Source organism: Silurus meridionalis, chromosome 15, assembly GCF_014805685.1.
Source record: "Silurus meridionalis isolate SWU-2019-XX chromosome 15, ASM1480568v1, whole genome shotgun sequence".
Lineage (NCBI taxonomy): Eukaryota > Metazoa > Chordata > Actinopteri > Siluriformes > Siluridae > Silurus > Silurus meridionalis.
The window spans coordinates 8,125,659-8,140,042 of NC_060898.1; the positions used below are offsets into that span (position 1 = coordinate 8,125,659).

Consider the following 14,384-nt stretch of genomic DNA (forward strand, 5'->3'; position numbering starts at 1 on the left):
GTTTATAGGGATAAACTTATAGGGACTAATTTATTTATTTATATTTGTATCTCTATATCTGTACAGCAGCTACGGGATAATGCCGATTGTTAATACACATCAATTGACCTGAATAGCAGGAGGGATAAATCATTGTTATTTACGATTAATCTAAAATCAAAGCAAGGGATATTAGTCTTGATTGTTCCTGATGGATTTTATTACTATATTTTATTTCTTTAAACTATATTGCAAAACGCATAATTGATTCACATGAATAGAGTTAATTCCTGACATTAACCTCTTAACAACGTTTGCTATGAGTTCAACCAAAAAACTAACTTTTCTTACAAGACATTAGCTCATAAGAACCGTTCCATGATGACATTAAGATTAATCCATATACTGTACATCCAACATTTTAATTGCTTGGCCATGCCATGATTCGAGCTCACAGGCTTCCCATTGCTGAGAGGCAAAACCATTGCTTAACCAAAACAGTCCCTGATGTTACACATGCTGTAAACTGGTTGGAGTTCAGAAAAAAATGAATTGTAAGTATTGAACGGTGCTTTAAATAGGGGAAATATACAAACAAGTGAAAATGTATCTAGTAGTTTTTGGCAGACTGAAGGATCACGTGCCGTTTATTGCTACACTCTTTATAATGCAAGTAATCATTAAAATATTGTTTCAAGTAAATGTACAAATGGCAAAAGAATTAAGAAAAGCAGTCAATATAATTATATTCATAAGACCCCAGGCCACCAAAAGCCAGCAATACAGCTTCAGTTTGCTTTGGCATTGAACTGTAAAAGAAGGAAATATATATTCTTCCTATTAATATTCCTTAATTGGTGTTTTGATGATGGTGGTAGACAGCACTGTCTAACACACTGGGATAGGATTAAACTGCTTCACTGTAATTCGAGCTTGTGTAATGGCTGTGTGCAGGCATCCTTGCAACAGAAACAAAGGCAGCTGCGCAGTCAACGGGAGGACGCACGGGAGCTGAAAGAGAACCTGGACCGGCGTGAGCGCATCGTGCTCCAGTTCCTGGGTGGCTATCTGAGCCCTGCAGAGCTGCAAGACTATCGGAGTTACATTCGTGCCAAACCGGCCCTGCTCATCCGCCAGCGCCACCTGGACGAACTTATACGCCAGGGAGAGGAGCAGCTCTGCAGACTGAGTGAGAACACAACCCGAGAGCTCAATCCACAAACAAGCTCCACCCCTCCTTCTTGTAGCCTTCCTAACTCGCCAAAACCTACCACTGTGACCTCGCTCTGACTGTCCATTAGCCCTGAAAGCTGCTGAGAAGAGAAACGCATGACAATGAAAGTTAAAACAAAAGAGAGAGAGAGAGAGAGAGAGAGAGAGAGAGACTGTTATTACTTTTCCATTACCGCTCACATATGTGGAAGTGCCTTAAGTGAAGGAATTTAAAACAACATGAAGGACAAATGTTATTGTTCACATAAGGAAGTGTCAATAGGTATTTTAGCACAACACGCTATAAAATGCCACTAACAGATTGAAAAAGAGTTTTCCTGCTTGATGTAATTCAGAATAAATAGTAATGCTATAATCTCACATGCATACAAACACAATCAAAAGATAATCCAACCGCTAACTATCTTCAAATTGACTCATTTCTGCAAATGTTTCGTTCGTTTCGAAGAGCTCGAAGGCTTTCAGTAATAGCAATAATATTTATGAATATTCTACACAGAAAAGTGTGTACTATGTACAAAAACATTAAGAACAGCTGGCATAGTTGTTAGACATTTGTTTTCTGGAAGCACACATGCAGCTGTGACTGTATCACTTCTGTGTTGGTTGGAAAACAAAAACAGGATCCTTCTATTTCTGCTGAACATGTTTGTAAAAACCCCCTTTATTGTGCCCAGAAAGAACAAAAAACATTGAAATGATTTCTTTAGAAATATATTTTCATTAAATGTTTAAAATCTGAAATGAGTGCAGTTATGTACATAACTGCAAGCTAAGATTTTCAAAGTGTGTGCGCTCTTCTGTTTCCAAGCTTGAAAGAGAGCCCAAGCGTGACCTGTGCTGCAGTTGGATCTCCTCTTACAGGCCTTTTGTACAGCACTTGTCTCTCTTTAGGAGTAGTATAAAGTGGGACCATCCCGACAGAAAATACACACACGGGTGAATTTGTGCACTGGTTTGGATCGTAACTTATACATAGTTTATAAAGATCCTAAAGATATTTTCCTATGTTTCAATCATACCATAGTGTGCATGTTTTTTCACACTGCCAAATAATTATAATTTAAAAATACAAAAAAGAAATGGGGTTTATGGGCTTGGCTTCATTGCTCCCATGTTTAAATGGGCGATTGTTCTATACTTCTTCAGCACACAATTTTTTTTTTCCCAAGCAACACTCATCTATCTTCCACAGAGTAAAAAATGTATGACAGTTTAACATTGATGATGCAAGTTTACAGCACTGACCCCTGTTACATTTGCCGCTTGAGTGCTGCAGTAGTACCACTGGACTCATTTTGGTTGTAGTGAAAAAGTATAGTACTTGCTGATAATATTGGCAAATGTATACATATTATGCATGAGGTCTGTCATTTAAATCATGTAACCCAAAAAAAATGACATGGGCTCTCTCTACCCTGAGCTACTGTCTTCGGTTCGCATTATGCAAACAGTTTTTGCTTAGTGTTCAGGACCACTATAATATACCACTGTGATGAAGCCAAGCTATTGGTTACAACTGCAGAGCCCTTAACACATCTGTAAAATGTGAACCTTTGAGTTTACAGAGCATGATGGGATACGGGGGCAATGATTATGTGACCATTCCGATCCTCCACATCAACAGAGCACTTAATTCATAATTTTATAATAGCTTTACTACTTTTGGCTGAATTGCATACATGCTTTAGCGCGCACACACACACACACACACACACACATGCTCCGACACAGCGAAATCTGAGATCTGCCACACATTAGTGACCATGGAATTTTGAATTATTTATAAATGAGGATGTGTGTGTAATTTCTACATGTACATATGCTGTGCTAATCTCTCCAGAGTTGTAACGTTTGTAGTTTTTGAAGCAGATTTTGCTCAGAGTGCACATATCTTGTACATAATGTGAATTGTTTAGAAAATATGATATTCACAGTCTGTATTTGGAAAAAAAAAAAAAGAAACATTCTGAATCCACACAACACTTTTTAGAGATGGACATTTGGACAGGGCCCCTGTCTGGTTTTCAAAAATATGTTTATGAAATTTCTCTTTACGCTGCAATGGTTGGTTTCCGAAGCAGATACGGCAAACACTGTCCCTCTAATGGCCATAAATGTCCGTGTATCATTTTCATCTTAATTTCTTTTGAGTGCACATTTTAAAACAATTAAAACACATTGTAACCCTGTACAGACACATGTAAAAGATCACTGTATGAGCATGCACACCTACAATGCTACCACAGATACTTCACTTTCTTTGCCTTTGATAGATGTAGAACTTCAGATGTAGCTTGAGTTCAAACTGACAGCTGAAGTGTTTTGTTGGGTTTTTGTTTGTTTGTTTGTTTGTTTGTTATTTGAAACACATTGGACTTTGCTTTGTGCTGTTTGGAAAGAAAAAAGGAAAGAACAAGCACAGACGCATTTTACAAATAAATCTATTGTGTAAAAGATTAAATGCCAGTCATTTTGTGTCTCACTGATATTATGATGAATATTCGGAAGAGATATGAGTATCATAAATGCACCACCACAGCCGTTATGTCATCTATTTTTCTTTGAATTTCTTTTGTCGCCATCGTTTTCAAACTTCATCCCACAAGTCATGCATCTAATCTTTCTACTTTAGGTGGCAAAATAAGAATAATGAAATAAAACCCTATTCAAATAAGCAGTTAAATTGAAAACATAAAAAAACTTCTTGACAGACTGAAATTAGATTGAAATTAAACTGAGCTGAATTTATGGTTGGTAAGATAAACGCTTTACAAAATGCACTTCTTCCTTTATCTCAGTCTAAATTCCATGCATTTCTTCATATTTACTCTGCTCTGTTGACATTCCATTGTCAACATACCAAAATTACAATATGCGACAATGTGTGTGTGTATATACAAACACACACATTATATATATATATATATATATATATATATATATATATATATATATATATATATATATATATATATATATATAAAAATAAATAAACCGAAGAACAATGTTAAATAAATCAAGCATTTGGCATGACCACCTTTTGGCTTTCAGTTTATACTATTGCACATTTTGTACACCTGAACAAAGTCAGGGATTTTAAAGGATCGAAATCAGGTGTATGATTGCCACATGCTTGGTATAATTGATTAATGATAATCAATTTCATGTTTTTTTCCGCAGTCTATACTCAGCATGAACAATTCAAATATTCATAACTAGACATTGTCCATCATAACTGACACATTTGTACATAGAATCCAAATGGTCCATTAATTTGTAAACTGAACACTAGTAAATAACATTTGTACATTCATTTAAACAGTATTTTTACTCTGTATATTCTGCATTATTTAACTGTCTGGTTTACTATTCTGTTCCTGACGCCAAGTCAAATTCCTTGTGTGTGTAAGCATACTTGGTAATAAATCTGATGTGTAAGTAAATAAGTAATCTGATGTTTAGCTTTAAAAACATCTTTAACTACATGAGAAACAGCTGTGTAGGAGCACGGTGTGGCAAAACTCTGCTACTAAGGTGAGGTTGTGGAAGACGGTTTCACGTATATATATAAAATAGACTACTTGACACTCTGTTTTTGCTGTACATTACATCTGCATGGTTCAACTCAAGTGAAGCAATATTGTGAAACAAGGTTGCACCTGCACCGCAGGAACTCGTTCCGAAAACTTGCTCAACGAGAAGATAAACAACTGAAGTGTCATATTCAGAAATGTAGCAGTAATAATACAGGTCAAATAAAACATTGTCGTAGCCATATACCGATAGTTTTCATTCCGACACTAAACCCATAATGAACAGCATATCCAGGGGAAATTGCTATTGCACACAAACCCAGCAAGACATCGTGGCCAAGGGTGATGATAATCTTCTGAGATTATGCTGATTTTCTTTGTTATGCCATAAGAATTGGTTTTTAAATAAAATAAAACATGCATAATACTCAATAAATAGAGTAGATTTGTTGCTTAGCTATGGAACGTTTAGTTTTCTGTTATCTGTTAAACTCTGCTTCCTGAAAAAATGCGTCATAAGGAAATAAAATCCCTGCTTTAAAAAAGAGGTCAAAGTCAAGTTTATTTTTTATTATGACGTTGCGCAACAAACAATTTATGGAAAGCATGCAGGGTGGCTGTACAGCTCGTATCAATGCACACCCCTGACGTGTTTGAACATGCGTGCGACAACTTCCCACACCCCATGCAGAGATGTTTTGCATTCAAGAAGCAGACATATCTAGATCAGAACATTACTTTTTGACTTGTTAAAAAGCTTTGAATATTGCAGGGACCATCAAGTGCAATAGAATTCTTTTTTTTGGTCCATTGCTAGACAGCAGTAGCACAAAGCATTTAGTTGACATGTTTCATTAAACTCTATGTAGATGTGGGCAAACTTCAACAAATATTCCTTTCACTTGCTGCGCACCGACATAGCAGTACATTACGGAGGGGAGCAGAGAGGGTGAAAAGGTTGAGAGACAGGGAGTGCAAATTAGTGAGTTTAACTGGAAAGCTTTAATGTACAATATATCCAACTACAGGTTGCAACAACCAAAATGGAATGTTCTCTTTCTAACAGTAAAATCTTTTTTAAGACCTTGATTTTGATTCAGTGTGTTCCAGAATGAAAAGCAGGGGTCGATGGTAAAACATTAAACCTGCACTGTGAAAGAGCTGAAGGCTTTCATTGATCAGTCTTATCGGATATAACTCAGTATGCAGCCCATACTTCCAATTCTAAAAATTGCATAGTTATATATATTTTACATGTGCACAAAAATGTACATTTAAACTGGAAGGATATAGCATTTTAAATAAATGTATTATCATGGGCAATCAGATCGAACCAGGAAGTCCTGCATTTGTAATGTGTTGCGAAAGGTATTGCTGCTTCACTCTTCAAACTATTGTTTTTTTGTTTGTTTTTTTAATTCTTGGAAATTTTATGAGGTAAAAGAACAGAGGAGTGAAGTTTTGGCAGAAGCTGGGTGTGTTTTTTTTTTTTTAAATCATGATTGTCAAGCGTAGGTCAGGGAGCAAGATCCAATTTCATATTTTTTGTTTGTTGTTTTGTTTTTTTATCAACCTTGACAATACCTTAACAATCTGACCCTTTACCAAAAAATAATAATAATAATAATTAGGGTTGATATACAGAATGACACATGATTACAAATAAATAATGAAATGGACGAATAATGAGCAACAGTTGACTGGTTGAACTCTGAGCTTAACTGTAATAGAGACAGAACAGCAACATATCACCCAGCTTATACAAAACAATTCACTTTTACATAGCTAGCAAATAATTAGCAAAGTAAACTTCACTGTTCTCAATATTTAAAAAAACAACATATGGCTTGCTTTTAAAGCACCCAAAATGTTTTAATATTTTGTTCAGGATAACCTTATAAGCATACAAAGTGAGACGTTCAATACTGTAAGCTAAAGTAACAAAAAGTGAAATTATTAAACCTTTACCTGTAGAATCTCATTTGCTATTTGAGGAACAAATGGTCAAAATCCAAAGTATAGAAGCAATGATTCTGCTAGACAGACTCTTTAGTCACTAATATGTTTGGTATAACAATCTTCAGTCCTAATAGTCAAAACGTTGCAAAATATGATTCAGCTTAACATTCTGCTATCTTCTGTGAATTTTAGCAGCTGTATTGAGTCAGGCAGCTACTGGATTGTACAGTGGTACAGTTTCACAAGACTGAAGTCTGAGGCCTCGTTTCGTTTAGAGGAACTCTGAATTAGCAGAAACTCTGAGCTGATATTTGTGTTTGAATAATGCAGCAAGTGATGTGTTTCTCTTCACTGTAGCTGCTGATCTGTTGACAGGTGCTACTGGGGGTCTATCTAAGGATGACTGTACCCCTGCACTGCCCCCAGTCACCCCCTGGGGAGCTCCAAGCAAGTCCAATATATCCCTGTCATTGTTTTTTTCCAAATACTGCCAGGGCCTCTTACCAGCGTTATCCCTAAGGGTCACATTAGCCTTGAACTTGTTCACTAGAAGCCGCAGCAGATTTTTGTGCCCATGGATAGCAGCCAAGTGCAGTGGTGTGTAGCCACACGTAGTCCTAGTATTCACATCCAGGGTCATCCCTGCTTTTTGCACACCATAACACAGTGTGTTCAACACCCGGTGGTCCCCATGCTTGGCAATCCAGTGTAGTACAGTATAGCCTGACACAAAGTCTCGTTTGGCCAGCAGGCTTGAATCCTCTCTAAAAAGGGAGTAAACATCAGTCCAGCTTCCGGCAGCTGCTTTCAAAAACCATTCGTGCTCCTGGTGGTCTAAGGGAACCTGGGTGTTTCTGTGACCACAGGATGATGAGTCATTGCCCAGGCTGCGAACAGAGCTAGCAGGGGACACACTGTCCAGAGGGCTGTGGGTTTGGCTGGAAGAGACGTTAAGAAAAGAGGTAATCCGGTGAAGTCGTTTGAGCCGTGCCGTTCCAGCATCCTCACGAAACGCTTGGTCCAAATCTGCTCCCAGACTTCGACACATCCGGCTTCGCATTCGGTATGACAGCCGCCGGGCAACAGATTTGTTGTGAGTGCTCTCATCTGGTGCTGAACTAGGAAGAGATGCTTGGGCTTTCTCATCAAGAAGGTTGCCAGTTGAGTGGTGCCAGGTTGTGAGATGTGGTAGTTGCCTGACCGCAAGGGAACAGTGGGTGCCAGCCTGAACCGGTTCTAGGTCTTTTGGCAAAACACCACCATGATAATTCAGTGCATCGTCACTGGACCAGCTGTCCTGGGAAAATGCTTGAGGCCAGTCTGAGTAAATGGAAGAAGGCGGGACGAGGCTATTTTGACTGGAGGACAGACCTTGTAGACATTTCGGCTCCAGGTAGCCAGAAGCCACTCGTGGGTGAGGTGTTTCCAAAGGAAGGTTGTGCCTCTGCAAAGCAGGACTGATTGGAGCTACTGCTGCTGTCACCCCATAGTCCTCAGGTTCCTGAATGTAAATACCTGTGACCTGAACATTGTAATCCTGCCTGAATAGACTGTCATTGATTTGGCTGAGGCCATCCTTTTTATAAGCATCAAAGTTGCAGGCATCACTAGAGGTTTCAGTTAAACACGGACTGGAAGTTGAAATCTGGGACTCTTTGACAAGAATGGGAAAAGGCCAGACACAGGATGAATTCTCGTCAAATGACTGGAAAGAGCCGGGCAGATCGGGTTTGTGAGCTGTGTTCTTGGACAGGGGGGCCACACTCACCTCATGGTGTGGATATTTTGGAGGAGTGTAAAAGGACTTCTGGCTGCAGCCATCTGCTTTTCGCAAATGTCCAGGTTTGGCAGCATAAACACCATTGTGATTAAGATTTGCTTTCACTGCTATTCCTTTTACCTCCAGCGGTTGGTCAAAGCTCTCCCCACTCCCACTCGAGCGTTTTGAGTCAGAAGAAAATGAAGACATTCCCAGAGTGCATGTATTTATAGGTCTGTCTTTTCCAGGGGCAGAGGACACCCTTTGTTCCCATGGTTGATATGATGAGGTTTTAATCACCTTATCCAAATAAATCTTGTCAATATGAGATCCACTGTTTACAATCCCTGCAACTGGTAAGATCTGTTTGGCATTAGGATCTTGTTGCTGAGGTTTCAGACTGGGATCCTCACTGGGTTTAGGTTTGGCAGAACACACTTCTACCTGACTGCGTCCAGCGCCTCCCTGTTTCTTATCGCTCCGACTGCCTGTCGAGGCCGCGCTGGTGGCGACGTCTCCGAGATGCGGTCTGTACTTTTTCCTTAACAAGACATAGGAAACCTCATCCACCTGCTTGACCGTGGCCACGGTGTTCACATACTTTTTAAACAGCTCGCGGTTCCGCATTTGGTCCTCGTGCTCCCGCAGGAACTTTTTAAAGTGCGCCAGCAGATCCGCGTTCCGGACTTTACCTCCGTTGCGCAAGAGAAAGCGCAACACCGACTCCTGGGTGAAATCGGTAGCCATGCTTGTTCTGAGCTTCGGTGCGCTTTCGTCGAAATTCACGTCTTTTCATCAACCTGTCGGGCGTCTCAGCCGCGCGGCCACGAATCCCGCCCACGCCGTGCGCGCGCGCGAGCCGTGTGCGCGCGTGCACGCTCTGGAGCTCCACCTGCACACCTGCGTGAGAGGGAGTTACCTGGGTTAGATGATTTGGAATGTGTTCAAGTCAAAGCAGACAATGAAGCAAATGCTTTCAGTTTGACATCAACAAAGTGGTAAACACTTTGGATATACTCGGGTTACGATGTATTAGAGCTGAAACGATTGATTAGATCTAGATTTAAAACCTGGATTTAATACGCACTCATTTTATTAGCTACACATGTATTCAAATATATTGGGACAGTTTTTCTAAATTGAACGAATTCAAAATGCATCTTTTTAATCGCTATTTCTGTGAAGCATGCTTTGTGCCATGATAAAAACTTTTCTATGTAAATAAAATACATTTTAAGTACTTTCTTGACTTCTAGATGATCTAGCTGTCTTTTATTGCCAGAAAACTCAAAGAAAAAATACTGTAAAGTTTACAAGATATCTGGATGTCTGAATACTGCAAAACAAGATATATGTTTTGCAGTGTTTTTAAGTACTGCAAAACCCCTTTTGTAATTATGTATAATATGTTCAAACCTTTTCAAAATACCACGAATACACAATAATGTTGAAATGGCCACACCATATGATGTGTAGACTGCTTTAATAATAGAGAAATTAACAATAAATAGATAAAACTGGGCATATCAATACTAGGTTGATGTATATGTTTGATATGTGTAATGTATATGTATTGAGAGGTACTATATACAGTACAGACCAAAAGTTTGGACACACCTTCTCATTCAAAGAGTTTTCTTTATTTTCATGACTATGAAAATTGTAGAGTCACACTGAAGGCATCAAGGGCTATTTGACCAAGAAGGAAGGTGATGGGGTGCTGCACCAGATGACCTGGCCTCCACAGTCACCAGACCTGAACCCAATCGAGATGGTTTGGGGTGAGCTGGACCGCAGAGTGAAGGCAAAAGGGCCAACAAGTGCCGAACATCTCTCGGGGAACTCCTTCAAGACTGTTGGAAGACCATTTCAGGTGACTACCTCTTGAAGCTCATCAAGAGAATGCCAAGAGTGTGCAAAGCAGTAATCAAAGCAAAAGGTGGCTACTTTGAAGAACCTACAATATGACATTTTCAGTTGTTTCACACTTTTTTGTTATGTATATAATTCCACATGTGTTAATTCATAGTTTTGATGCCTTCAGTGTGAATCTACAATTTTCATAGTCATGAAAATAAAGAAAACTTTTTGAATGAGAAGGTATGTCCAAACTTTTGGTCTGTACTGTAAGAGTGGGCAATATGATGAACGTAAACATTGAAATGTCTCCATTATTATTAATTTGTTTTTGTTTTTTTGTTTTTTTTACAGAGAGCACATTCATTCTGATACTGAACATTGTGTCAGTTGCAGTGAAAACGCTTTGAGGAGTTTGATAAACCAGAATGTTCAGCTCGTGCTCTTCCTGAAGGATTTACAAATAAACCAATAATAGCCAAGAACAGGCAGTTCCTTGGCGTACGCTTCCAGTTCTATTTGGTTCTGCTGTAGCATGGCTAAATAAATAAAGCAAGAAATAAAAAACAAGGAGGAGCTGGTGCAAATTTTACATGACATACTTGCCACAAACAACACCTGTTTGTGAAATATGCAAAGGAAAAATTGGGAAGAAACATAATCATACATTTATTTAAAGAAAGCATCCAGAAGGGTGTTCTGGGATCTAGATAACGGTGAACGTGCATGTGAACAGCACCACAGGCAGAAACAGGTTTGAAGTAGACAAATAAAGGCTGTACTCAAGACAAATAAAAGTAATAAATGAGCATGTTTACCTCCTTAATGCCTTATGCATAGGAGTTGGATACTAATGTTTTACATAAAAAACACATATTTTGTATCTTTGATTATTTGTATATTTGTATCCACCTTAATGAATAAGGTCCAATTACCTTAAATTTAAACTTCATAAAATAAGTAAAGTCAATACAATTTGTGAATTTTGTGTTATTTTCGAAGTATAAATTGTTGCTCCTCTGTATAAATTAATTACAACTGGTTGATTATTGACAAAATAATTTGTCAGGAATCAACTAGTTGTAATCAATTTATACAGAGTGGCAAAATTGTTACGTTTTATCGCCTACAGTTTTTTCTTACATTAATTGAAGCTAGATTCAGAGCCACCAAAACATTTTCCACAAGTCTCTTAAAATGTACTGAAGGACTACACCCAGAGGAGGCAAGAACTAGTGCCTGAATATAAATATATGCACAGTGAATGTGAGATATATTTACACACCCCTGATAAATTACAGGGTTCTATTTATTTTAGTATTTTTTAAAGAAAAATATACAATTTATGACCATTTGTATTAAAAGGAAAGTGACTATAATCATAATTAACCAATCAAACTCCAAATATAATACATGTCATCAACAAACTGATTCTGAGAACTTTTAATATATATACAGCATCTAATTATTAATTTTATATATTAAATTAATAATTTTATATTATTAAATGAATAATAATGTGTAGATCAGGAGAGGGCCACAATGAATTTCCAAAACATTAGCACTGTGGAGCACCTTGAAGAGAATTATCAACAAGTGGAGAAAATAACACGGTAACAATGCCAAGAACAGGATGTCCCTCCAAAATACATTAAAGGAGAAGACAATAACATGTGAGGAAGGCTGCCAAGAGGCCTACAGCAACATTAAAGGAGGATCTGACCAGTACTGCTCACTCCCTGCATGTGAGAGACCACAATCAGTCGTATTCTTAATGCATCTGGACTATGGAGTGGTGAAGCCCTTTCTCTATCTATCTTACACATAACCCACTTCCAAATGCCTAGATCTATAAAATCTGCAGGACTCTGGTAAACAAATTAAGATGAAGAAGAAAAGTGTCACGTTCCAGCAAGTCAATATATAAATCAAATATAGTTGATAATTTAGTTATGAAATCAGACCACTCTGCGCTTTTGGCAATATTGAAAAATAAAGGCAAAATGAAAAAAATGATTAGGTTTGTACTATCAGTCAAATAGCAATCAGGCATGCTGCAGAGACAGCGGAATTCTTATCAGCGTATTATGATTGGCCTGTTTCTTTTTTAACTCTAAAGTCCTTACAGACAAGGCCATTCATTTTTTTCTACTGAATATAGATACTTGCACAATACTACCACATTAGGCACTGCTTACCCCATAATAATATTTCAGCCTGTGAAATGCCTTAACGCCCTACAGTCTTTGCCAGTGTTCAAAATCATACCATTTTCTCCTCTGGCTGCATTAAGTGCCTTGTATTAAACACTATATTAGTTTATTAGAACTATTTGTGGTTAGTTTGTTTTTAGAAAAAACATTGAATATGTCCAAACCTCACTTGTTTGGTAATATGAAATGTCGTAGCACTGACTCAGTAACACATAAATCATAAAAGATCATGAGAATCTTTAACAAACAGTTGTACTAAATATCTGGGAGCCACTGCAATGTATTTCTGATCTATATTTCTGAACTAGCTGAACTTGGTCTCGCTGGGTAGAGAGGGCTGGTTTTTATTAGTAAACCAACCTGGGTTAAAACCACTAATGCTTCCTGTACAGACTTGACCCAGCCTATCTTGGAAAGGAGATTGAATGTCTTATTCTCTTGCTTTAGTCTTGCTTCAGCTTTTTTGGCACAACTCACGGAAATGCCCCAAAATGAAACATTATATGCCAACCAAGCTGTGTGACAGATTGATCACCTGGACTTACAACTCTTTCCATGCAAAATAATAGCAACTTAACAAAAAGCTAAATCTTAAATATAGTGACATTTGTGAACTATTTTCTATTATTAGCTTAGAGTAAAACAAATATTAAGACTTTTTCTGGGATTTTGTGTTTTAATCTATAAATAATATTTGAAAATAATTAAGCAATTTTTTAGCTAAGATTGTAATAGAAAGCAAAAATGAGCTAAAACTGCTATTCACCAATGTAAGTCATTTTTTTATTCCAGAGAACATTTTAACAGACTGTAAAGCACACAAAAGGTTTAATCCCAAGATATCATCTTCAAGCAAATAGACAAGTGATATAGGCAAATCAGGAAATAGGCTAAGAGGCTTTTGCACAGACAATCAGGAGGTCTGTGTTCTACACCTACTCTGGACTGAATATGCACAGTTTTTTTAATTGTTTAAAAAAAAAACAGACCAGTGTTTAGAGAATGTACAGAAGAAACAGAAAAGAATAGACACAACCAGGTGAAATGATGCTCTACACAAGAGACATCACTGAGACAAGGTTACAGAAAGTCTGCATCTGTGATGTCGTTTATATGAAGTTTATCACAGGGTAACATTCACAGAAACATTTACATCCTTATTTACACTTAGAGGCAATTTAACTAATACAGGATGTTTATGACAGTAAAGAACACTTAAGATAAAATCGGTACATACAGGGGCATCGCAATAAATTAGAATATCATTAAAAAGTTGATTTATTTTAGTAATTCAATACAAAAAATTGAAACTTGTATATAATATAAATTCATCACAGACAGACTGATTTATTACAAGTGTTTTTTTTTATTTTATTTAGATGATTATGGCTTACAGCTAATGAAAACCCAAAATTCAGTATTTCAGAAAATGTAAATATTGTGAAAAAGTTCAATATTGGAGACTCGTGGTGTCACATGTTAATCAGCTCATTAATTACAAACACCTGCAAATGTTTCCTGAGCCTTTAAATGGTGTCTGTCTGGTTCAGGCTGCACAATCATGGTGGAAGACTGCTGACTGGACAGTTGTCCAAAAGACCGTCAGTGACACCCTGCACATGGAGGGAAAGACACAAAAGGTCATTACTAAAGAAGCTGCTGTTCACAGAGTGCTGTGTCCAAGCACATTAATGGAAAGTTGAATGGAAGGAAATAATGTGAATGAAAAAGGTGAAACAACGTCCATTGAAGAATTAGGGGAGATTCACAAAGAGTGGACTGCAGCTGGAGTCAGTGCTACAAGAGCCTCCACGCACAGACGTATCCATTGGCTACAACTGACGCATT

At 37.8% G+C, this 14,384-nt stretch overlaps 2 protein-coding genes across 2 annotated transcripts in view; one reads left to right on the top strand and one right to left on the bottom strand.

Moving 5' to 3' along the window:
• The window catches only part of shroom3 (shroom family member 3), an 89,294-nt gene extending 85,618 nt beyond the window's left edge, over positions 1 to 3,676 (top strand). The window contains 1 exon segment of the mRNA XM_046867305.1: positions 934 to 3,676. Coding sequence (XP_046723261.1) covers positions 934 to 1,269 — 336 coding nt within the window. The 3' untranslated portion in view covers positions 1,270 to 3,676.
• A 1,608-nt stretch (positions 3,677 to 5,284) lies between these two features.
• On the bottom strand, positions 5,285 to 9,612 carry LOC124398385. The gene has a single exon (XM_046868536.1). The coding sequence runs from the start codon at positions 9,211 to 9,213 to the stop codon at positions 6,979 to 6,981; it is 2,235 nt and encodes a 744-aa protein (XP_046724492.1). The 5' UTR covers positions 9,214 to 9,612; the 3' UTR covers positions 5,285 to 6,978.
• Between the last annotated feature and the right edge of the window lie 4,772 nt (positions 9,613 to 14,384).